General features: G+C 37.8%; 1 protein-coding gene across 4 annotated transcripts in view; it reads right to left on the bottom strand.

The window, feature by feature from the left end:
* Positions 1-6,182: 6,182 nt before the first annotated feature.
* Positions 6,183-23,290, bottom strand: part of STAG2 (stromal antigen 2) — a 42,152-nt gene continuing 25,044 nt past the window's right edge. The window contains exons 22-34 of one of the 4 annotated variants that reach the window (XM_010295906.1): positions 22,183-22,275; positions 19,492-19,666; positions 18,953-19,092; positions 17,655-17,756; positions 15,255-15,403; positions 14,603-14,731; positions 14,047-14,252; positions 13,736-13,753; positions 13,453-13,642; positions 13,254-13,367; positions 11,536-11,662; positions 11,099-11,176; positions 6,183-8,324 (exon numbers count right to left, since the gene is read on the bottom strand). In XM_010295906.1, the coding sequence (XP_010294208.1) occupies positions 8,301-8,324; positions 11,099-11,176; positions 11,536-11,662; positions 13,254-13,367; positions 13,453-13,642; positions 13,736-13,753; positions 14,047-14,252; positions 14,603-14,731; positions 15,255-15,403; positions 17,655-17,756; positions 18,953-19,092; positions 19,492-19,666; positions 22,183-22,275 (1,545 nt within the window). In that variant the 3' untranslated portion in view covers positions 6,183-8,300. The remainder of the gene's footprint in view (positions 8,325-11,098; positions 11,177-11,535; positions 11,663-13,253; positions 13,368-13,452; positions 13,643-13,735; positions 13,754-14,046; positions 14,253-14,602; positions 14,732-15,254; positions 15,404-17,654; positions 17,757-18,952; positions 19,093-19,491; positions 19,667-22,182; positions 22,276-23,290) is intronic. The other 3 variants (XM_010295908.1, XM_010295907.1, XM_010295909.1) reach the window with 3 other exon arrangements.

A 23,290-nucleotide genomic window follows, 5' to 3' on the forward strand; every position in this document is an offset into this window, starting at 1 on the left:
CCAGCAGCTCAGCTGCCAGCACTGTGGGGCGGGCTGCTCCGGCTCGGGCAAGCGGCGCGGACGGGGAAGGAGCCGTGGCCCAGGGCGCTCAGCTGGGACACGCACGACACGTCTCAGCAGGTCACTGCCGCCCTCCAGGGTGTTTAAGGCTCAGCCACGAAAAACCTGTTTCTGTTTAGGCTGACTCAAACTTTCAGAGGGACGCTGGACTAGATGATCTCTATAGATCCTTTCCAATATTTCTAGGCTGCTGCAATCTTGTTAAAAATTATAACCAGGCTGGATGTTGTAACAAGCATTTTGTTGCTTTAACAGTATTCTAGATGTCATGAACAAATACTTGCAACTTTTCCTCAGTCTGGTTGGAAACTAGGAGCCATCTTAAACAAATGTCTCAGATTGTCTGCTAACATGAAAGTTATCTTCGCTCAGGAACGTGTTGGGTGTGAAGAGCTACACTGAAACAACATTAAAAAGCCTTGGTTCTCCAAACAGGAGATTAAAAGAAAAAGCCACAATAGGGACCAAAGATAACTAGAAAAGCTCCCTGTAGCAGGGAAGTTTGAAAAGGAACCTTGGAAAGGTAGCAGAAAAAATACCTGGACCTCAGCCAGGGATAGTAGCACCAGAAAGAGAAGTAACTGAAAAAACACTCAAAGTTTGAACAAATCAGAGAGGCCAAATTCAATGAATAAGTTACCACAAACTATCTGTCCAGATCTGATTCTCATACAGAGTCAGGGAAATCTCACCCCTAAACGCTGTGGTACTGGAATGAAAACAGAATTAATAATTTGACTTTTGCAAAAGCTAGAAGGCATCACTGAGAATACCATACTCATTTGGGCTGCATGGCATTACTAACCTGCGCTTTCCTTTGCGTAACTGCTAGCATCGCCCTTTGAAAGCTGTACCACAAACATCAGTTTACTTAATGATACATATCTGCCTGGAAAACCAAGGCTCCGTTCCCCAAATCATTCCGTCCAAATTCCTGTAACACATCCCCTCCTTTGTACCTTCAAACTGTATGGAAAAAGTCTATCCTTACAGGAAAGAATCACTGTTCTTAAATTCAGAGAATAATCATCCTGTTCAACGTAAGCAGGTGGAAGAGGGTATCTCGGCATCTGCCCGCCTGCCCTTTCAATACCCCCAAACACCTTTGCCCCCTTCCACTGCCTGCAGCAGCGCCCGAGGACGGAGACAGTGACGGACTCGTATCGCCCTCCTGGCCAGGGACGCACCCCGCGGGGCGAGAGGGGCCCTCTAAACCCAGGCCGAGAGTGGAGAACAGCAGCAGTGACATTTTCAGTCCTCATTGCAGGAGGATTTCTTCAAAAACTAAGTAGGAATGAGTTAGGACTACTTCCAATCTTCTGAGTTTTTTGAAAAAGATGTCTCAGGTAAAACATTAGCAGTGTAAGCGTCCCCACTCCTCTCCCCCAGCAAGTCCCACAGGGATCAGCCGCGTACTTTATGCTGAGGCATAAAAATCTGTGTTTTTATTCCTAGAATACAGCGGTCTGGAAGCCTTGGCCCCAAACCAAGCTGGTTTATTTCTCTAACACTTTTTTGATTTAAAAAAAAAAAAAAAAAATTGTCTCACTCCCCAGGCAGGCGAGACCCGACTGCGTTTGCCCGGTTCAAGCTGACCACGTTCATCAATTTAAAAGGCACTGGACAGCAAAGGGAACTGTTTTGGTGGGGTCAGAAGGCGGCTGACCCCGGGTTACGGGACCGGCAAGGCCACTGGCAGCTTGGTGACAAGCAGCTTGGTGACAAGCTAACGTAGGAATAGCAATGAACTACCCCTTCAGCAGGGAGACGCGCGTCCGACACCGTCTAAAGGCAGAGCCGGAGGAGGAACCACGTCGTGGCCAAGCTGCCAGCCAGGGCCCGGCGCGCTGACCGGCCAGAGCTCCTCCTTCTCCAGAGCCACGTTAGGCTGGTGTGAACTAGATCCAGCGCTGCCATTTGTGCATCCCACAGGAGTCACCATCCACCCGCGAGAGCCATCCTGCCAAGTTACCACGGTTTTGATTATACACCACTGAGTGGTGCGGTGTGGTTTGATGGACCACTCCACACATCATTCACTTCTGGTATGTAAGAGATGAACAGCAAATCAAATTTAAAAAAAAATAAAATCTGACTTTCCTTGTGGGTAGGGATGGTAGGAATTTAAGAAAAATCTAGAGATATGTCTTTTGAACTTAAATAATGGATCAAGTGACCCGACTCTAATACTGTTAACTGAAGGAACAGCAGGTGAAGAGACGATGCTTCTAAACCATCTAAATCCACAACATCTGTGGATCCGTCACAATGTGAGAAATCAGTAGCGTGCCACAACAAACATAAACAACCTATTCTCTTTGGTTAACTCGACACAAACGCCAGGACACGGAAGGTAATGCAAGCAGCTGAAAGCGCGTCCGTGGCAGTCTCTCTGTTCCGCAGGGCACCACTTCTTTCCCTCAGATCTACAAACCCACCCCAGGTGAGCCAGGGAACTCTGCAAGTTAAAAGCCGTTCTGAAGTGGGAGATGAAGTGTTGCAAGGTTAAGGTAAAACAAAAAGAGAAAAAAACAATTCATAATGAAAGCAACTTTAAACAGAACATCTGTTCTTTTTAGCTTGCTGGCACTTCAAACAAGCTGCTTTCACCGAGCACAAGCTATTGATATGAGCAAGAAAAAAAACAAACCCAAACAGTTCCTAAACAAGGGAAACTACTGATAGTCTGTATCTCTTGGCTTCTCCAGTCGCAAACACTTACACCATATGCCCTTGAACCATCAGTACCTCCAAGAGGATGGAAATGACACGGTAGCGTTCTGAGAAAGCCACTTCCCTCATCCACGCCAGGCTTCATGGAGCATTTCGGTTCCTGGCTCTAATGGAAGACTTCAGTTAAAAAACCACCCCAAAAAAATCTGCTTTTCAAGATGCAAAAGATTGTAAGTCAGCAACACAAATAATGAAAAGACAGGTTTTGTCAGTTGATGCGTAAGAACCGTCGTGTAAAAGACAGCTCAGTATTTTAAGATGAAAAATACAAAGAGCAGGCTAAATATAAGATATGCCACATGTTTAAGTGCTTTCGTGCATGACACAAAAAACAAGCGGCTGTGGTTTGCTTTTTTTGCCTTTGGTGGAGTTCAGCAGTCCAAAAAGAAAACAGAATATAAACCCGTGAAAAGAGTGTGTTAAAATAATACAAGATCTGCATGCACGTCACTCAAGCACTGTGGTTTAACTGCTATCCGAAAAGCAACAGCAAACTGCATGGCTTCCTGGCATGGCCATACGGTGTGGTAAGAGGTTTGACGAGGAGCTGCCAACGGAGTACTCGGAGGCTGAAGCACTCGATCAGAGAAATACTCGGGCTGAGCTGAGGAAGCCCCGTCATACGCACCACAGCTCCGAGCCAACCCCAGCCAGCTCAGGCACGGCGTTCGCACCGATTCCCAAGGAACCGCTGCCTTGCGATGCCCGTTGACAGATGTTACAGGCAATTTTGAGAGAAAGGTACACGGAAAAAGGTTTAGGTTAAGGTCAGATGTATTGAATGAGCTGTCTAGAGAAGGGCTAAACAAGCACACGGACACCATCCCCTCAAACTCTGACAAACAAATCATATCAATATAAGTATCCAGGGAAAAAGAAGGGGGGGGGGGGAAAAGGGTGGGGTGGGGAGGGGAACTTTCTCAAAGGCACTCAAAAAATGGAAAAAAATGGGCATCGGTCACTTATTCAGGAGAGCATTCTAGGTATGTCCACAGCCTACCAAACAGCCTGTCGTCAGCCACCTCGACACACTAGAAACTGTCTTCAAACTAATTAATCAATTACTCCAAAATCTTGTTGTATTACCTAAATGTTTTCATGAACTAACTACCAACTTCACATCCCTTCCTAATTTGAAATGTTCTAGGACCCCTAGAGGTTTTATTATTTTGACTGTTTACTGCATTTTTTTAAAATAGCTTTTCTACAAGTAGAGAATTCAAGCTGTTACCAGCTGAACATAAATTCCACTTTGGTAACTGCAGCTTTTTCTTCAACAAAAGAAGAGGCAAAATACGATGGGCTTTCCTCTTCTTTTCCAACCAAAAAAATACTCGGAAAAGCTTAGAAATGACACCATCAGTTCTGGGAAGCATGATTACATTACAAAGAACCGCACATATTCTCTAGAAGAACGGGGAAGTTCTCATGCGGGGTTCTGTCAGACAGCCACACTTCAACATGCTTTGGATCATTATTTTGGGCACGGTTATCACTTCTTACCACCGTACTGTCACCATGATTTACATCCATGAAATCTGGCAGTAGCTACCAAAACCAAACAAACAAAGCACAACTGACTCCCTAGCTGGAAGGCACTCATTTACAAAATCTGTAACGACTCGAAGTCTAGCTGTTAAAAACCTTAAAAAAAGAAAAAAAAAAAAAAGAAAATAAAGAAAAAATAAAATTAAGATTTAATCAAAGAAATGCATTTGAGAATGCTCAGCAACATGAAAAAGGGATACAGGAGAGAAAGACAGCTGAAGAAAATGACAAGCTCAACTGGCACTGAATCATTATTTTTTTAATAGAATGATTATTATGGAATAGTATCGTCCAACATTACCTTGTTTTCCAAGTATGTGTCATCACCCACCTCCATCAAAAATATGGTCCCTTTTGGATGCCAATAAATATCAGAAATTAAACAATCTCAGTACTAGAGATTCCTTTGGATTATTAAAAATGAGGGAACGGCATAAGCTGCATTTCAGTATCATAAATTGATTAAATTAAAGCGGTTAAGTAGCAATGAGTATATTTTTAAAGAACAAATTTGTGTTTTATCAAAAGAATTCTGAAGCACAGATTGATGATTTTGACAAACACTTCAAAGAATGAACAAGCCCCTGACATTCATCAGGATACTCTGGGGGGGTGTGGGTAGCTACAAGCAGCAAAGCACTACTGTGAATCAAAGCACCTCCAAAAACTCAGTAGACTTTTTAAGGGTAGGAAGTTAAGGTTAACAGTATTGGTATCCTGAAATCCCATGCTAGGACAAGTGTATGTGTAAACTATCAGGAAAAGAGAGGAGTAAGTTCTAAAGAGGCAATTATGGGAGCTACACTGCGGTGAGGGAAGATGGGGATTTACTGGCTCTAACAAGCTACAGGAATTGGCACCACACCATCCAAAGGAAAAACAACAGCAATCGCTAACTTCTTACATATTGTCTTTGGTTGTTTAATATCAAGAAATACTTTTTACAGAGTACGTGAAGACTGTTCCTTTGAATTTCATTCTGTGTCGGTATCTTCTCCGTGGCCTCTCTGGTAAACTAGAGGACGGGTTTTACTTGCTCCGAATTGTTTGTCGTTTTCTACATTTTTATTACACACCTCTCCAAAACTCAAATTTCTTTCATTTACAGGCTTTTGTACCAGAACGGTATAACTAGAACAGACTTTACATTGTATAGCGAAGGTATTTTTCTTGTGTTATGAACTTAGAACTTACTAAAACCATTTCCCACAAGATACTATGAAACTTAACAGCAGGATTTAGAGACAGGAATGAACATTTGTAATAAAAACCCCAACATCCAGCGTTACATTAGCAAGGATTAGAAGTATTATCTCCAAGATTTTAAAATGACTCCTTTAAAAAGCCTTGTAACAGAAAGGAGTTTTCAAGCCGCAGCCAGAGCTGCGTCGTAGTTGAGGAGAGGGGAGCGGGAGGGGAAGAGGTGTTGAGGGTCTTTCCCCTCATTTCCTTGCTGTCTTGCTTACAACGTTCATCAGGTGTACGATCGATGTCAGAAATGGAAAGTAGCATACTCTTTCGGTGGCATTTCAATTGGACTATATACACAACATCTCCAATGTCTCAATCAAAAGCATTCTGAATAATGTCAGATAGAAGTCAATAGGAAAAAGGAACCAACAGAAAGGCTATCGATACACCTTTAAAAAACGGAACACAAAAATAATTAACCATTGATTTCTTGGCATGTAAAAGTTCTATACAAATTTTAAAAATTTTATTTGCAGGTACTAACCTCTTGAAAAGCTCACTCTCTATTTACACTAATTCTTTTAACAAGTTTATCTCAAATTAAAGCATATTTAAAACAATCATGATTGCATTAACTTTTCTACTTTAAATTATTACCCAATTAGTGCTTTATTCACATTTTAAAAACTTGTACAATTTATTACAAATATAAAACAGTGCAGTTTTTCATACATTATCCCAACTCTGAGACAAACACTTAAAAGACATGGAAAAAGATTTTGATCTCTATAAACATAACATTTGCATTACTCATCCCCCTTTCTTCACTGTCCTCCCCTAGCCCCGATTTAAAAAGATCAAACATACAACATACTGTAGGTTTATTTTTATTCAAAAAGTTACTGTCTCAAGACATAAATACAAATCAGAAAACAGTACAATTAGGACAATAGAATGTGGAGGACAACAGGTTAAGGTAAATATATAAAACATTTTTAGCTGGTTGAAAACAAAGCTGTAAGAACTGCTTTCACAAAGAAACACTCCTTCAAGAGTAAGAAAAATCAACTTAAGTTTAAAATCATATATACAGTCCTCTCAGCAGTTCTATTAAATGCAGTGGTGTGAAAAACAATATAGGCAGTACTTTTAGACATGAGAGTATTTATTTATGTAAAATGAGTTAGGCAGATCTAGTTTTGAGTTTGTTGTTACCCCATGACTTAGTAAAATAATTATATTTTATCATGATCCTTTAGATAATCTATGGTTTTTGGCTACCACAGCCGAATGTTTAATTTCCGAGTCTAAAAACAGGAAGCCTTTTTGTATTCACCCATTCGGGGAGATCCTTGTATTGCAAGCATATTAAGGCATGGAATGATTAAAATAATATACCTCGAGAACTGAGAGACAACTGACAAAAAATATACATATGTAATATAAGTTAATATTTCCTTTAAAATGATGTCTAGCTGCCTAAGCCTTGCAAAATGAGTCGATGTCAAAATGGCATAGATCCACTTTCTGTTTTAGACCAAATTTAATTTATTTGTGAATGGACACAAAATGAAGTTTAAAGCTTAGCTTTCAAAGAATATTATGGGTTGTTTATGAATTTCTATTATCCAATCTAATTTACATACAGAGGAAATGTACTGTAACCTGTTAGAAGTATCTTTAACCTGAAGACTGCTTGCAAAGACAGATAGATAAAACAATATAAAATACAAATTTAAAAATCATTTTTAAAGCATGAATTCTCATGCTCTTCTATTTTTAAACATTGTTAAACTTTCAATATATTTCTGAAACCTCATAATTTTAAGTTGGAATTTAAAAGTAAGAAAAAACTAAACAAACTGCGCAATTATAAAATCAGCACCAATTTATATATATATATAATTTTATTTAAAATTTAGATCCCTATTCCCACACTCTAATAAGCTGTATAATTTTTTGTTTAGAATTTTTCTGCAAACATACTACAATAAGCTTCTTTTATTTGGAGACAAAATACAGTGGCACTACTGGAAGGAATTTCACAACATTACATTTTTCTTAAAGGACAAGCAAACTTTCAGGGTTGGTAATGGGCAAGCATGACTCGAGATCCGTTACTTTCTGGTAGTTCATAGTTTATGGACCTTTCTGAGAAGGCTAGCATGAAGCTTTTGGAATAGAAGTGTGTTTTAGATTAAAAAGCTGTGAAAATTCTGCTTTATGTTTTTTTCCCCCATGATTAGTTAATACAAACCTTCTGTTGCTGAAGTTTGCATTTAATTTAAAATACTGACACTCTTCTGGGTCTACCACTGTAAGAAAACCAATCCGTCTATTATTTCAGTTCATGGATGTAAACAGCAATCCAGCAGAGCTCATCATGATTATTTAGTATAGCCAGCTAATGTATAGAGAGGAGCTCAAATCTGTACCAAACACCTCTCAGACTGTTAGAGTAAAACTCAGAGGGAATACTTCTTATGATCCAGAAATAAACTGATAGCACATAAATAAAAATATTGATTTTTCCCCCCCCAACAAAAAAATGTAGCTTATCCTCAAATTGTTTACTTGTCCTTTACATTTCATTTTTTTTTCAGGCAAACAAAACTGCCCCTTCAATGCACTTGATCTTGAAAGCATGTCATTCTCCTTAGAGAAAAATCTGTTCAGAATTTCACTGTATCTACCACAATTTTGTATTGAAAAACTTCCTCTTCCACTTAGAAAATGACTTCACCACTGATTTATTTGCTGCTCTGGTATTAAAACATTGACACCCCAAGAACCTAAAAAAAAAGTTAGAAATGGTGTCAATTTGTAGTCTACTACACATTTAACAAAAACAAAGCAATTAGTATATGATTTAAGATTAAGACACTTCAAGATATGTTAAGGCATTGTAAGTTTATTTTTCTTCCAAACCAGATCCACCACACTTCTGATTTATGCAATAATATGAAAAGGGCACCTCATTCATTAGGAAGTATTTTTCCCCACACTCCAAGTTAACTAGATCCAGTAGGAATGTGGTAAGGGCTGTGCTTTAATTATTTTAGGTAATAATTGCAAAATAATTTTTAGTTAGTTGCCTAACTTAGACTTCTTTGACAATGGCATTCTATAGGCTTTAACTTGAAATGCAGTGTGTAGTTTCCAGCACCTAAGCCTGGGACAAAACACTCTATGCGCTGGGCTGCTGCTGCATTTGTGTTTATCTTGCAGCAGCTAGCCAGGACACAAAATGAGTATTTCCTATTCAATATATCAACTCTGTCAGGAAGACAGTGAAAAAAATCAAACCATAATTGGGTAAAATCAAAATACTGTCCTTCAGGAGACTGTGTGATTAAGTGAAGAAAAAGCTTTCCTGAAACGAAGAATCAGTTTCCGCTTCCCACAAGGGAGCAAGCCATATAGTTTTCTATGCCAATGGAACTAGATATCACCACCGATATGCCAAACCCCCCCCCCCCAGAAGATCCAGATCTTGTGACTCTCCTAGCTTTTATAGGACTTTATAAAATCAGAAAGAGCCACGAGAGACTTAATTTTCCTGAACCTTAACACTGCTGTTCACATTTATCTGTTTACAAACCAATTTTTACTGTTCTCGGTATTAAATTCACTTTAGATGCATCATACAATATAGCACACTGAGACACAAATGCCTCTGGTGCCAGCAATAACTGGACACATCAAAAAATGAGCAGACAGACTAAAGTTTTGATCATAAACCATGTGCATCTGAATAAATTAAACAGGCTTATTGTGTCTAGGTCTAGTAAAAACAAGTGCAGCAACTCCAAGAATAATGGGCCTCTGTAATAAATTGTATGAATAAAGCAAATGAACTTTATTCAGAGAAGCTTTTTTGCATTTATGAGACTGGGGGGTTTTGTACATTTAAAATACCGAGTGATATATTCAGCTCTGATGTAACACGGATTCGCGTTGCCTCCTGAACTGTTAGCAGAGCTTTCCCCATTGGGCAGTTAAAGCCTTTCAGGTGGGGTTTACGCTAACGAGCGGCTGTGTCCTGCGAGGCGGCTGTTTCCCGCAGTCCCGCTGCCAGGACCCCCACCCTTGCCGCGTCCCGCCTGGGAGCAAGGCTTGCGAGACGTGCCCCCCTGACCGCACCGACTCGTCCCAGTGTCCCAGCGCTCCCTCCTCGCGGAGGAGCGGCTTACGGCCCCCGCAATGCCGCTGTCACCGGCTGCCACCATGCGGCGATACCCCCGCGCTGCAGCTAAGGCGGGCCTAGCAAGTCCCGGGCTCCCGGGGGATGACGGCGGGGAGTAATAGGAAAGAAGCCTAGCTAACAGTAAACCTGTGGAAACTATGCTTAATTAGTTTTAGAAATCGAAAAGCGGAAAGGTTTCTGAAATCAATGAAATGCACCTGTAGAAGACCAAATCTGCAGCATTGTCAGAATAAAAAATGACTGGTATTTCACAGATCAATCAATCAAAAATCAAGAAGAGAAGGGGAAGAACTATTTTAAAACAGAACGTCAGAAAACAGGTGATATACTTTCTTGGTGTTACTTCAAGAACAGAACACACAACAGCTAGATGCACAACCTAATCTGAGTCATTACTGCTAAAGCAAAGGCCTACTGGTACAAAATATATGGATTTGCATTTAAAACAGTATTTAAGACTTCTTTCTCCCATAACAAGAACAGGTTCACACTGCAACAATGCCGTAAAAAATACATAACCGTCTTCCAAATTCCACCAAGCTGTCCAAGATTCCCAGGAAGCCTTGTTGTACTGTCCTCTGCTGGCTTGCTGCAGCTTGTTATTTCCAGTGTAATTTTGTACCAGCTACACAAGGTCAAAAATGGCTGCATACATTACAAGTGGTTCAAGACAGAAGGAATCCCTCATGCAGATTTTTAAAAGAGAATAGAGACTGCAGATTTATCAAGTCGGAAAAAAGGGCAACTGCAAGCAGAAACTACAGACTTCGGATCTTTTGGACCTAAAACTTTATATGGAAAGAAAAAATACCTCTCATCTCTATAAACAGATATCTGTATTATCTCCATTATCTTACTTATGCACAAAAGTAAATATGCCAATTAAAAAAAAAAAAAAAAAGAAACCCCAAAAAACGCAAACCATCCAATGCTGACAATTGATAATGATATCAGAGTCACTCAGCTAGGCTCATCACAACAGGAAACTTGCCTTTAATATTGTGTATGCACAATTTTTTACTTTTTTTTTTTTTTTTTTTAAAAAGCTCTTTGCTACCAACCTCTGCAAGGGTCTTTTTCATACCAAATGTGTTTTCTTCTCAAAGGCTTTTGATTTTTACATAACTACATATAAAGTGTTAAGAACAAAAATCCTATAAACTTGCAAAGAATATTGACTACCTTAGAATTATGAAGCTGAATTAACAGCATAAAATATTTCACTGACTGTACCAGTCTGCCAAAATAAGCTAATGAAGACAGCCTGAAGATTGCATTCTTTCCATTTAAAATTTGAAGACAGTACTGTAACCTTAAGACTGATTTTACATTATTTTCCTCTTACGTAAATTAACCTACCGATTCATCCATGATTGAAGCGGGGTCAAAGAAATCTGGTTTTAGTTCCGTTCTTTCTCTCCTGTTCTTTGACGGTGGCTTTAGAAAGCAAGCAAACAAACATGTTAACTGTAATTTCAGAAAAAAACCCAGAGTTTTTAAACTAATAAACTACGCTGAACTCTCAAGGGGTAAGAATGTACAGGGGATAAATGTTCATCTCTCACATTAGTATTATTATTATTGTTGTTGTTATTATTATTATTCTAGAAGGTGTTCTTGATTTTTGTATGGCAGTTTGAACAGACAGCACTTGTATACAGCTAGTGGCACAGCCGTTTAAGAATGCAGAGATCAAGAATGATTTTTCTGTTTCACCAAAAGGAAAATTTCATTCAAATACTCTAATGTAAAAGCCAAAACACAAGTCCAAAATCCACTAAAAGTAAATTTCTTACTAGGTCTATGTCCATGGTGTCAAAATCCATGCCTTCATTCAGATCTTCAATCCGCCCTTCTGATGACATCATCACATCTTCAACAATTGGCTCTTCATCATCTTCCATTAGACTTGTGCCACGTCGACTGAAATGAAAAGAAAAAGCATATTGTTTAGCACTGAATCAAGTTATGTTTTATCTGAATATTTAAAAAGCTAATGTTCAGCAAGGAACCGCCCACAAATGATAATTCCATTAGATAGAAAAGAAATTAAGTAATTAAGTAAACGCATAAATACTATTAAAGAAAGCTGGCGTTTAACCATCTAGAAGATACTAAGAGAGTGAGTGAGAACTACTAACTTACAATCAACTTACGGAACTTTGTGGTACGTATCAAAATGGGTATTCTGAGAGGCTGTGGGATCTGATAAGCAGATCAAAACCACACCTAATTCAGATATATTTCCACTCAAGTATTTATGCTCAAGTGAGAAAGAACCTAAGTTTTGCCACCTAAAGAAAAAAAATGTTCCTGCCTTATGACAAGGCAGGGAAGAACGTCTTTGCAATAAAGTGACTGTGTAAATCCATTTTCATACATTCCCACATAGCCCTTCATCCTCTTTCCTCACAACTTCTACATGCAACAACAGGCCGCATGAGAAAAGTAAGGAGTCATTCTAATTATACTAATTGGTGTCACTATATTAAAAAAAAAAACCCAAAACCAACCCACACCACTGAAACTATGTTACATGACATACTGGTATTAAAGAATTAAAAACAAGTAGGGAAAAGATATAAAGCTCCTCCATATATGTCCATGGTTTTAGTTTTCAACTTGTACTTTTCTCCGTAGAACCACACAGTCTTCATTAAAGCAAAGAACTTCTAAAACTAGTCTTTCCCTCCTCAGCTAAACTAGCTCTGGAACATAATTTCATTAACATGCATGTCAAAATGCACACATGATGAATCACAATGAAGTAAATGACACTACAGTAAGAATGAATGACCTTTGAAGGACAACATTAATTTAAGAAACACTAGACTGCTTTAGTCTTCATTCACAATATAGAGGACTTTTAGTTTGTTTGGGTTGGGAAATTCTACAAAAAATGGTACTACAGGATTCCTCTCAACTTTGGTGTCAGTTTAGGTCAAACAAAATCTCTATCAATCACAGAAATGCTGAAGACAGCAGTTTCTTTAAAAGGAATACTTTTTTTTTTAAAAACAAAAAAGCAGCAGAACTCTAAACTTTCCAAAGTCAAAGGGGAAAGAAATTGTAGAATTAAACTGAGCAGAAACTTTCTGCTTCACACACTGAACACGTATTTCAAAACTAGTTTTTAATGTTCTATTTCTAAAGATGACTTTGCAGTTAGGAATACGTAAAGAAGATGTTTCATGCATTGCATTGATTACATGTATCTGCCACAGATCGGCTTCAGTTTAACCACCAGTTTCCTTTACTACAAAGCTTGCTACTATTTAATTTTTCTGGAATTTAGGCTCAAAAATAAGCAAGAAATACAACATTCTAATCGGCTAAATGCATCACCATGCACTTCTACTGCTGCTTTTCTGAGGCAACTTAAAATTATAGGACACAGAAAAACACTACTCAAGAACTAGAACATGTATCCCTCTTAAAAGATACAGGAGTAACACTGCATTTAATAAACCCTCCCCTCCCCAAACCACTGAAGGAACACTTCACTCTCACTCACATAGCGTGTTGCAAGTTGGTTCTCAGCTTGACGTAGTTCATCGCTGCCCTCTCCTGTTGTTGTCGCGCGGCTTCTTCCTGTTGCCTTTGAGCCAACATCCACGTTACTTGCGTGCTTAAAAAGACCATTATTCTATTTTAAACATGAACTGGTTTTGTGTATGAACACTAACACAAAGCAGACCTACTCATCTACGTACTTGTAATCAAGTGGAGCTTGGTGGTGTTCAGGCTGCATAGGATAGACACCCATATAACTTTCTTCTGGTCGCAATCTCTTGGGCTCCCTCATTATTGTGGAAGTAAGCTGAGGCGTCTGCATCATGACTGGTGTGTGCATTGTCTGCTCCCTGTTCAGCCACATACTGTCACTACTGCTGCTTTCTTCAGCTGGAAGGAAACATAGGACATCAGTAAGTTTTTTTCAAACTAGTCTAAATTTAATGTTTAAACATGACTTAAATGCATGTACTTTCTGCTTACTGAGAATCAATTTCTTTACTTTATGTCACAAAGTCTTACATGTGCCCCAAAAGGCCTAGATTTATAACCACTGGCTAAAGTACTTTTAGATTCTGTGACTTAACGTAGTGTAGTGCCTTTATTTCTTTTTGTGAATCAGTGTTATGTTATTCAGACTCTTCAAAATGAATAGTTCTCCCACTAAGACACATACATGGACAGAAGTTACCCTGTTCTAAAAAAACATACTAAAGCATACAAATTCATTCAAGCTAATAAATACCGATCGACACACGTAGTTTATATGGATATCTACTCTAGTAAAGTTCTACCTTCAGGTACTTTCCGCTTCCCTGTTGCTGGCTTTGTCTTCTTATTTCTTACTGTAGATCCTCGACTACTAATTCCACTAATCACTGACATAGTATCATCATCCCCACCAGCTAATAAAGAGTTTCTGTAGGACATGAGAGGAAGCCACACATCTTCTCTTCGTAGAGACATCTGAAAGGTCATAAACTTCTCCAAATAAACATACCTTTAAATGGAAAAAATAATTACAAAGATGCAAAATATCTGTAACAACATGTTAACATGTCAAGCTAAGTAACTACTGAAATTAACACCCAATGCTCCTCATCTAGTTAACAAAAAGGCCTGACAACAGCAAATCCAGAATATGATTTGTTCATCCACCATAAAACGACAATAACAAGGATGAACACAATTTATCCTTTGTGATTATACTTCACTGCATTAGTGTAAAATTATCTTGATGTGCCAAAGATTCCAGTTTAGGTGAATGCAATACACATAAATACGTATTTATTCAGATGCATGTCTTATGGTTATCATTACAAATATTGAGAATATTGGGAAAATACTTACACTGTTCTTTTGTCTTGTCTGAGAAGTTTGGAGGAGAACTCACTCAGAATATCAAGAAATGCCAGATTTAATGGTGGGTGGCTCTCACCTTGTGGGTTAGGCTCCTTAAAAGCAAACTCTATGCCATCCCTAAGAAAAATTTGAAAAATTAAGTCACATAAGGCACAAACTAAAGAAAAAGTTCTACACTGGGAGCTATCAAAACTGAACACCTTTCCTCTACATCAAGAAAGCAATAATTTGATGTTTCCATATTCTGGCAAAAAAGTGAACACTGTTCATAATTTGAATCTGGACACACTCTTTGTGTCACCATGTTTCTACTTTTCAAATTTTCCGCACTAGGCCACAACATCACCACCACTGACAAGGAAGTGGATCAGGTCTTACTGTTACGGATAAGACAATAGCGTCAACACTGCTATCACTTACAGGCTTATACAATGATGCTGAAGAATATCAACATTATTTAATATTTGAGTTTAATTCAAGGCCAAAACTGCGGTCATCTCCAAATTTATAAATGGGCTACATAGTCTCTAGTGCTGATGTGTTTTGTATGAGCAAACTGATTTTGAAAGACTGGAAAGACATTTTCATGTTAGTCAAGAAGTGTTTACAAAAAGGGAAGTAACACAAAGCACACAATTACTTGTGTAACATAGCAATAGCTTCTCTGGTTTTCAACTGATCCAGTCCAAACGTTAAAGCAAAACGTCGAGCAAGTTCCTTTATGCCACTGAATGTTGGTGATGATCTGTCAAAATTATAACCATTTTCTTGAATCATTTCATTGAAAAGCTGTATGAAACGAAAAGAGAGATTTTCATTTATTAAAGGATTTTGCCAAACTTTGGAGCAACTGACACAGAGCTAAGTTTAAGTAAAAAAGTGTTTTATAGCTTTTTTTTTTTTTTTTCCTTAATTCAACAACCCCAGAAGACAAACATGGAGGTTTAGGAAAGCCAAGTCAAGGCTACTCTTGAAAAGTCTGCACTTCGAAGTTAATCCTCGAAATGCACACTGTCCAAGCATGCATCAAATTATAAATATGTTGGATTTCTGCACTTCCCTAAATGAGGGGTTCTAGAGTTGAGAATACTTAAAATTAGTAGGATTCTCTGATACCTACACTAATAGAGAAGAAATAAATGGGGTAAATTCTCACCTGGTCTTGAATATTACAGTTTGTCAAACTACTACTAATTCGTTTTTTTTTGTCTCTTTTCAAAATACAAGTATAATGAAGATATCCAAAAATGGAAACATGTCTTCAGGAAAGTTGCCAAAGACACCAGAAACCACTGAGGATCAGACTTTTAACTACTCATCAATAGTTGGTAAAGCTAAACACTCTGAACCTTACTGTAATCTTTTTTCTTTGACCAGTCCTTTTCTCATCCCACTGAATTTTACTGTTAATTCTCCTCAACAGTCCATTTTTCTACAATTTTTCTGATTTTTTTCTGGTTTTGTCTAACACACTCACCCTTTACTCTCTCATATATAGCAGAGCAAACCAAAACCAGACTTACTAGGGCTATAAATATTAACTTTTCATTTATAGATACATTTTGGCCTATAGTTGCATACTTTTATGTTGGTGTAGCTCACTGCAACTTAGTTATTCCCTTTACCCACTATCACTTCTAGTATTTCTTCTCTGGTTAGTTTCTTTAAGACATTTTTCTGGAAAAAATGCTAGTTATGTGTTTAACTTTACATGTGGGGTTTTTTTGTTTGGTTGGTTTATAATACTTGAGACCCCTCATGTTATTTTTCTTACTGCCACATCAGGATTGTGTAACTGCCTCCCTATTCCATGTGTAATCGTACTTCTACATTCACTTCCTCTGTCTGCCCTTTAAAATATAAGGGGCTCATTATTCATGAGACAGAAAAGACTAATAAGCACAGTATTTACCCAGCATCACAAAAATTTATGAACTCTGGTGAAAAGTCAGCAAAAACTGTAGGCGTGTTTAGTTGCGTATTTTATGTTGCAGTTCACCAGCTACTTGAAGTCACGCTGCTGTCAAAAGGAAAGGCCTCATCCTCCCTTGTACTGGCAATATCCACAGAGATAAACCAGATTATGGGCTTCACTAAGGACTTTTTCTGGCTAGTTCTCAACCAGGATCAATATCTAGATGTATATCCAATATGTGGCTCTATGACCTCTTTAAAAAAAAAAAAAAAAAAAGGTGTGGGGAAGGAGAGGACAAATCAGAGTATATTTTTCCTTTCAACAATAGCAGAGACCTATGCTGGATTACAGTGGTTTGCAGAGGTATGCCTTTACTGTTCTGATCCTGTAAATAAGATTCATGCAAATGGTTCATGTGAGCAGATGAATCTGACTCTGACCTCGACTGAATTCATCAGGTCTCCACACAAACAAGCTCATTTACTGAAGAGAGCATTAAATCATGTTTTAATTTCAAAGATGGGTGAAGCCCCTACCAAACATTAAGAAATACTGAATTACTAAAACTTCCCATTACTTCTCAGAATAGTTTAAAAAATTAAAAAAACAAAAACAAAAAACAATGACACACAAAACGCAAAACCACATCAAAAAAAACAACAAACCCAACACAACAGAAAAAGCCAACCCAAAGCAAAACCAAACAACAACAACAAAAAAAGCCAAAACCAAAACAAAACACAAACACACAAAACCCCAAAGGCAGGAAGTGTTTTCTCTTGTTTATCTGTTCACGAATAAGCAAACTAGCAGTTTCACAACACATTTCTGATTATGTGCCTCAAACTCTTGTTTTAGAATTAAGACAGTATCACTGAGTTACATCAATTTCGTATCTAATCGGCCTCTCACATACACTTTCCATAGCACAGTATTTGGTAAGGAAGGTAGGAAGACTTCTGGCAGTTTTTCAAATAGTTGCAGAAAATATGTTTCAATTTAGACCTATTTATCCCTACCTTCCAGAAGAATTTCTTCATTAATACCTCACACTAGCTATTAAACAACAGGATGTTACCTGCAGTATGGAATTTCATGCATAAAAATATTGTAAATCATTCTTACCTGCTGCAAACTAAGAATAAGCGTTTTAGCACACTGGATTTTGTCTATCTGTCTTGTTTTACTCATCGTTTCTTTAATAATATCACCATAGTCATTGTAATACTAGGAAAAATTAAAAAAAAAAAAGGTTAACTTTTGATTTTAGCTGAAAACATTACAACTACTGAATTCTTCAGAAAACAACATCTAGGATTTGCTATTTTTACAGAAAACAACATCTAGGATTTGCTATTTTTAAAAAATTTTGAACACTTTCAAAAGGGAAAAACCTAACATGTTCATGATTACATCATCAAAATGATATCCCAAACCACCTCCAAAATGATTAAAAAACCCTCAAATCACAAAGACTATATCCACTTCTCTTCATTCTTGTCACTTTAGAGGCAGAATGATCTATTTATCTTCAAGGCCATGACACATGTTCACCCCTTCAGGGTACAAGATTAGAATCTAATCTTTTTAGTAACTTCTGTAACTCTGGTGGGGAGTTTTCTATTTTCTCTGCTGAAAGGAAGCACTTATGGTAGTGTCATAGCCATAACTTTTCCAATGAAGACAGCTGCCTGTTCAGTTCTTTAACTATTTCAGATACAATAAAGACCCAATTAGTTTTTTAGAGTTTCAAAATATATGTAGGGCATTCAGACAGACAAAAGCAGGTTGTGCCCAAGTTTTAAATTTTTTAAGGTAATCACCAAGGAGCAAAGCTTTATCATATTCACAAAATGAGTACTCGTATCATCATGCATCTGTGAGTCCCAGGAGCCAAGAATGGTTTTTTATATTTAAATATGATAGAAATAGAAATAAAGATCACATATTAGGGTTGGGGGTGCAGCAGGCAGGCAGTGGGTGGAACTCACAAAACATTTTTTCTTCTTCTTCTACAAAGTTCGAGTTGAAATTATTTGATGAGGCTAGACACAATGGAGGTCTCTTTGTGAGAAGATTCTCAAGATCACTGCCTAAACTAATAACTGAATTAAAAATATACCATTGATCAGGATAAGAAAATAAATCTATTTAAAACAATGTAAAAATAATTATCAGGTTTCACTCCTCCCTCCCTGCTACCCCCACACTGAGACTGTGAAATTAATCTCAGTCATTTTTTTACCCTTCTCTCAGAAAAAAGAGCTTTTAAAGGCCTACAAACTACCACCTCTGGAGTTCTGAATTCTTCACATTTTGAATCAGTTATGTTGTAAGGTAAAAACCCAGTAATAATTTAAAAATCCACAACTACTGTATTCTAGTAGTTTTAATGAAATATCACTACTAGGCTTCAAATTTACCTTCATATATTGCTTGAAAATGTCCGCAGCCGTATTCATTTCCACCACAGTATATACAATGAGTTTACAGAAAGCTGCAAGTAGATTTCTTCTTTTGTGCAATGCTTCAATTTTGCTAGCTTCATCATCCTGCTGTCCATCTAGAAAGAGTTCAGAACATGAAAACTGTCAGGTTGAAATACTTCATATTTAAGCATTTATATAAAAAGTGATGTGGGCTAATGGTCAGGATGTAGAAAATCAAATCTCAGTTCTGACAGTGGTAAACTTCATTGCCCACTGACAAGTCTCTTTTCCTAATACAGACATATATATTTGTGTCTGTTAAACCAAACCTTTACCAAAATTATCCTACATGTCCCCAAAACATAAAATGCTTTCATTGGCTGCTGACATTTAAAAGACAAATCTATCTCTGTGCACATGCACACCTCTCAAGGCTAGAAAAAAAGAAGAAAAAAAACCCATAAAAAAGGCATTAGGTAAACAAATACATTAGAAGGGAAATAATATAAAGGAAACCTAAGTTTTGTACAAACCTGCACTGTTATTATCATCATCCTGATCAATGAAGACATGATCTAAAATAAAACTGAGTAGTTCAGATTGCAATGAAGAATCAGGAGTGTAAACAAGTGGCTCCAACATGTCACGTCCTCCTGTCATAATCTGATGACTGAAGATCATCAACACATCACACAGAATTGTGAAAGCCTATTAAAAAGAAACCTTAATAAATACTTGTTTGGGAACTGGATTTTATTTAGAATAATGTATTTCCACTTAACAGATACTTAGAGCACAATGGTGTACACAGGTCACTTAAGTCCTAATCAACAGGCCAACTGGAAGTCAAGATGTGCATAGTTTATTACAGGAGGTTGCTGTATGAAGACTGGGTCTCCAAATAAAAATACTGCACAGATGAAGCCAATTACATATCAAAACATTATGAGAGATTAAAGCATTTTGCACCTGAAACTCCTAAGTCCTGTCTGACAGGTACTATTTTAGGTCACTAGAGAACTTTGTGGACACCAACCATAGTATATTCTCCTTTTTTCTTTCATTTGTTTGTGTTTTTGTTTTTTTTTTTTTAATTTGTTTCAATCACATTTGTAAAACATTTAACAGCAGAGGTCATTCAATCCCTTTAAATCCTAAGTCTTGCTTCCAAAAAAGCAACCACCTCTTCATTTTGCTGGCTAACTTGTGCCACCTGACATCAGATTTAAATGTCTGTATTCTACCTCCCCAGAAAGTTCAAATTATCAGTACCTAGACTGACCTTCTTCAAACTAGTAGACCAAGGCAACACACCGCTTAGTGCTGCACCTCATCTCTTTAACTCTAATCTCTTAAGTATTTCCATTTTAACAAACAGATCTGTTCTCTAACTCCTCAAAGTAAATATTACTAATTTCCTGGTCACAAAAATACATACACTTCTCTTAAGTTCCTTGTGCCCTTTCATGAGATTAGAGAAGGAAAGCAGAACCATGGCTATTGTACGCTACGTGACTGAGGCAGTTCTAGTTTCTAGAACATTCACTTGAGTCTGAGTTACAAAGCCTTTTAAAGAGACCTACTCAGAGCCTCAGTAATTTTTGTTGCTCGCACTTTTATACCCTACACCTTGTGACTTTGACACCAGATAGCTCTCTGACACAGAACATGCCTATTCAGTTCCAGGAATATTCTTGTTATAGCAAGAGTTTCAAAACCTGCAGTTGTGCGACTCAGTGGACCAGATTTTCAACTTCAAGCTCAACCAGGTTATTATTACCTTTAGTAGCAAAAAGGCTCCTGGCTTCCTATATGCTTAATTAAAAAGTATACCCAGAAGATAGTTTGGTCCTTCCCTCACAGAGAGATTTTTTTTTTCTCACGTTAGCATTCTAAAGGTTGTTAAAGGCATTTACTTAGAATTAACGCTGCTATCAGTAACCTGTGCTCTTCACTGGAACCTGAAACTCCTGTGAGCATCCTGGCAAGATAACTATTTGACCACAGACTGAAAGAGACTCAGCCTCTGGAGTTTTTCCTTTGACCCCATCAACCTCAGAACTCCAGACAAGTATTTCCCAAGATGATGTCTCAATTCTTTTTGAAACAAGAAAAATAAAAAGCAACCCCCTCAAAACCTTCCTGCCTGCATTTTTCTTTAAAAAATCCAGGACTTTTGTCTCCTGCCTGAAATGTCAGGTACTACTTGCATAGACTAAATACCTACATATTTCATGTCTGAAATATCCAAGAACTTAGTTCCAGCTAAAACTCTCCCCCCACAAAGGACAACTATATGAGGGACCAACTATAAAACTGCTCACATCTTTTCCGAGCACTACATCATTGTTGAGGCTTCCAAGCACTTGCTAGAATGGTCTCTAAATATAATACTGTTAACAATCGACCAGCACGTGAGTGTACGTAAGGCTGACCACAGAAAAGAAAAACCACTTCCCAACAATAAAATCCCCTAGGTTACAGTGTGTACGTGTGCATGTATGAACACACACATAGAGTCAACTGTTAAGTACCCATTCTTTTTCTCCCGATTCAGAGATTCCTGAACTCCTGGGACTCTGAAGAACTGAGGGATATATTCTGTATGCAGCACCATGGTGAAGGGGAACAGACACAGAAGGTGCCCCTGTATGTCCTCAGGGGTTCACAGCACGAGGAAGAAAGTTGTATTCACAGGTCTTGAGTGGATGGGCACATATATATCATAGTACAAAAGTGGGAACATAAAAGCATTCAAAGACGGAACTAGAACAGTAACTTTGCTCTTTTAAATAGTTTGTCCCTAGCTCTTCCAGCTCTGAGTCTATAAATCCACAATCAGCTCCACCAGAGGTGTGTGTCGTGACCACATAGTAAGCAAAAACTTTGAAATGGAACTCCACCACCGAACCTGGAAACCAGAAGACTTCTATGGTGTACCTGCCCAGTCATTGTTTAAAGAAACAAACAAAAAACTCCTTTGAAAACAAGTTTATGCTGCCTAAAATGACTAGAAAGAATCAAGTTTAAATTGATTCTAAAATCCTACCTAAATTACCTAAAGGAGAGCAAGCATACAAGTATGCCTCAAAGGGCATTCAGCCTAAACATCTGAGACACACTACATTCCCACATAAGCACTAAAAATATTAGCAAGAGGAACTTTTCAACTACATTAAAATTATAATAATAGAAGACTACAAGGAAAAACAACAGTCACTAACCTGTTCCTTCACAGCAGTGTTTACGTTGGTCAGGTAGTGTTGACAGATTTGACAGAACACTCTCATCTGCTTCTTTAGACGTAGAAGGTCCTCCTTTAAAGAGAAGAATTTCATGTAACAGTTTTGCTTTTTCAATTTTATAGTCACATTTAGCATACACATTTTCACAGAGCTAATCCACCACAGATCTCATATGCAGTCGTAACACTCAAGTCCACTGCATTACTTAAAAATTACTATTACAAATAAAAATAGCAAGTAGCCATTTCCTCAATTTTGTCATCCTGTGTACCACAAAAAGAAATAAAAGTTGGGATGAGAATAGTGAAGTTATTTATCAAAAAAATAGTAACAACCCCCCCCAAACCAAACCTAAAAAAAGCCCCACCAACCCACCCCCCAAAACCAAACAAAAAACCCCCAACCCAGAGCATAAAGCATTTTCTCTTTAAAATACCTGTATTTTCAACCTAGAAGATAGGTTTTAGGTAGCTGTTTATAACTACAACAGACATAGCCACACTTTTTTTTTTTTTTTTTTTTAACTCACTGCTTGGGGATAAAGTAAAATGTCAGATGAGAGTGGGGGTTTTCTTCCTCTCTTTTGTAGCTTTGCAAGTGTTGCAATAGCTTCCAGAAAAGTAGATTATTAAGTAAATGAAGTATCAAATTGGTAGAAATACCACCCGCTTGTGTGGCATAATTAGTGTTTCTCAGTGATGTGAAGATTCTAGCCCATGTAGAACTGGGGAAGTCATATTACAAAAGACCAACTGTGTAGCCAGCATCAGTCCAGACAAAGAAGAAATACCCCTGAGATAAGTTTAAAAACTATCCATTCAATCTAAACCAAACCAAATCTCTCCCTTCAAGAAAGCAGGTAACACAATGGCACAAGGCGTCATTTAATCTCAACAGGAATCACAAAAGCAACAGCTGCTTCTTAACTACGAGTTTTAAGTATAATATGATGTTAGAACACCTTCACTACATAAAACCTTTTCTCTCTACATTTACTATTCAGATTACTATACTGAGGTTAAGAGCATTACACATGAGACTATTTCCTTCATATAGAATTACTTAAATTTTAATAAAAATTGAACTA

This window comes from Phaethon lepturus, unplaced genomic scaffold (assembly GCF_000687285.1).
Source record: "Phaethon lepturus isolate BGI_N335 unplaced genomic scaffold, ASM68728v1 scaffold22031, whole genome shotgun sequence".
Lineage (NCBI taxonomy): Eukaryota > Metazoa > Chordata > Aves > Phaethontiformes > Phaethontidae > Phaethon > Phaethon lepturus.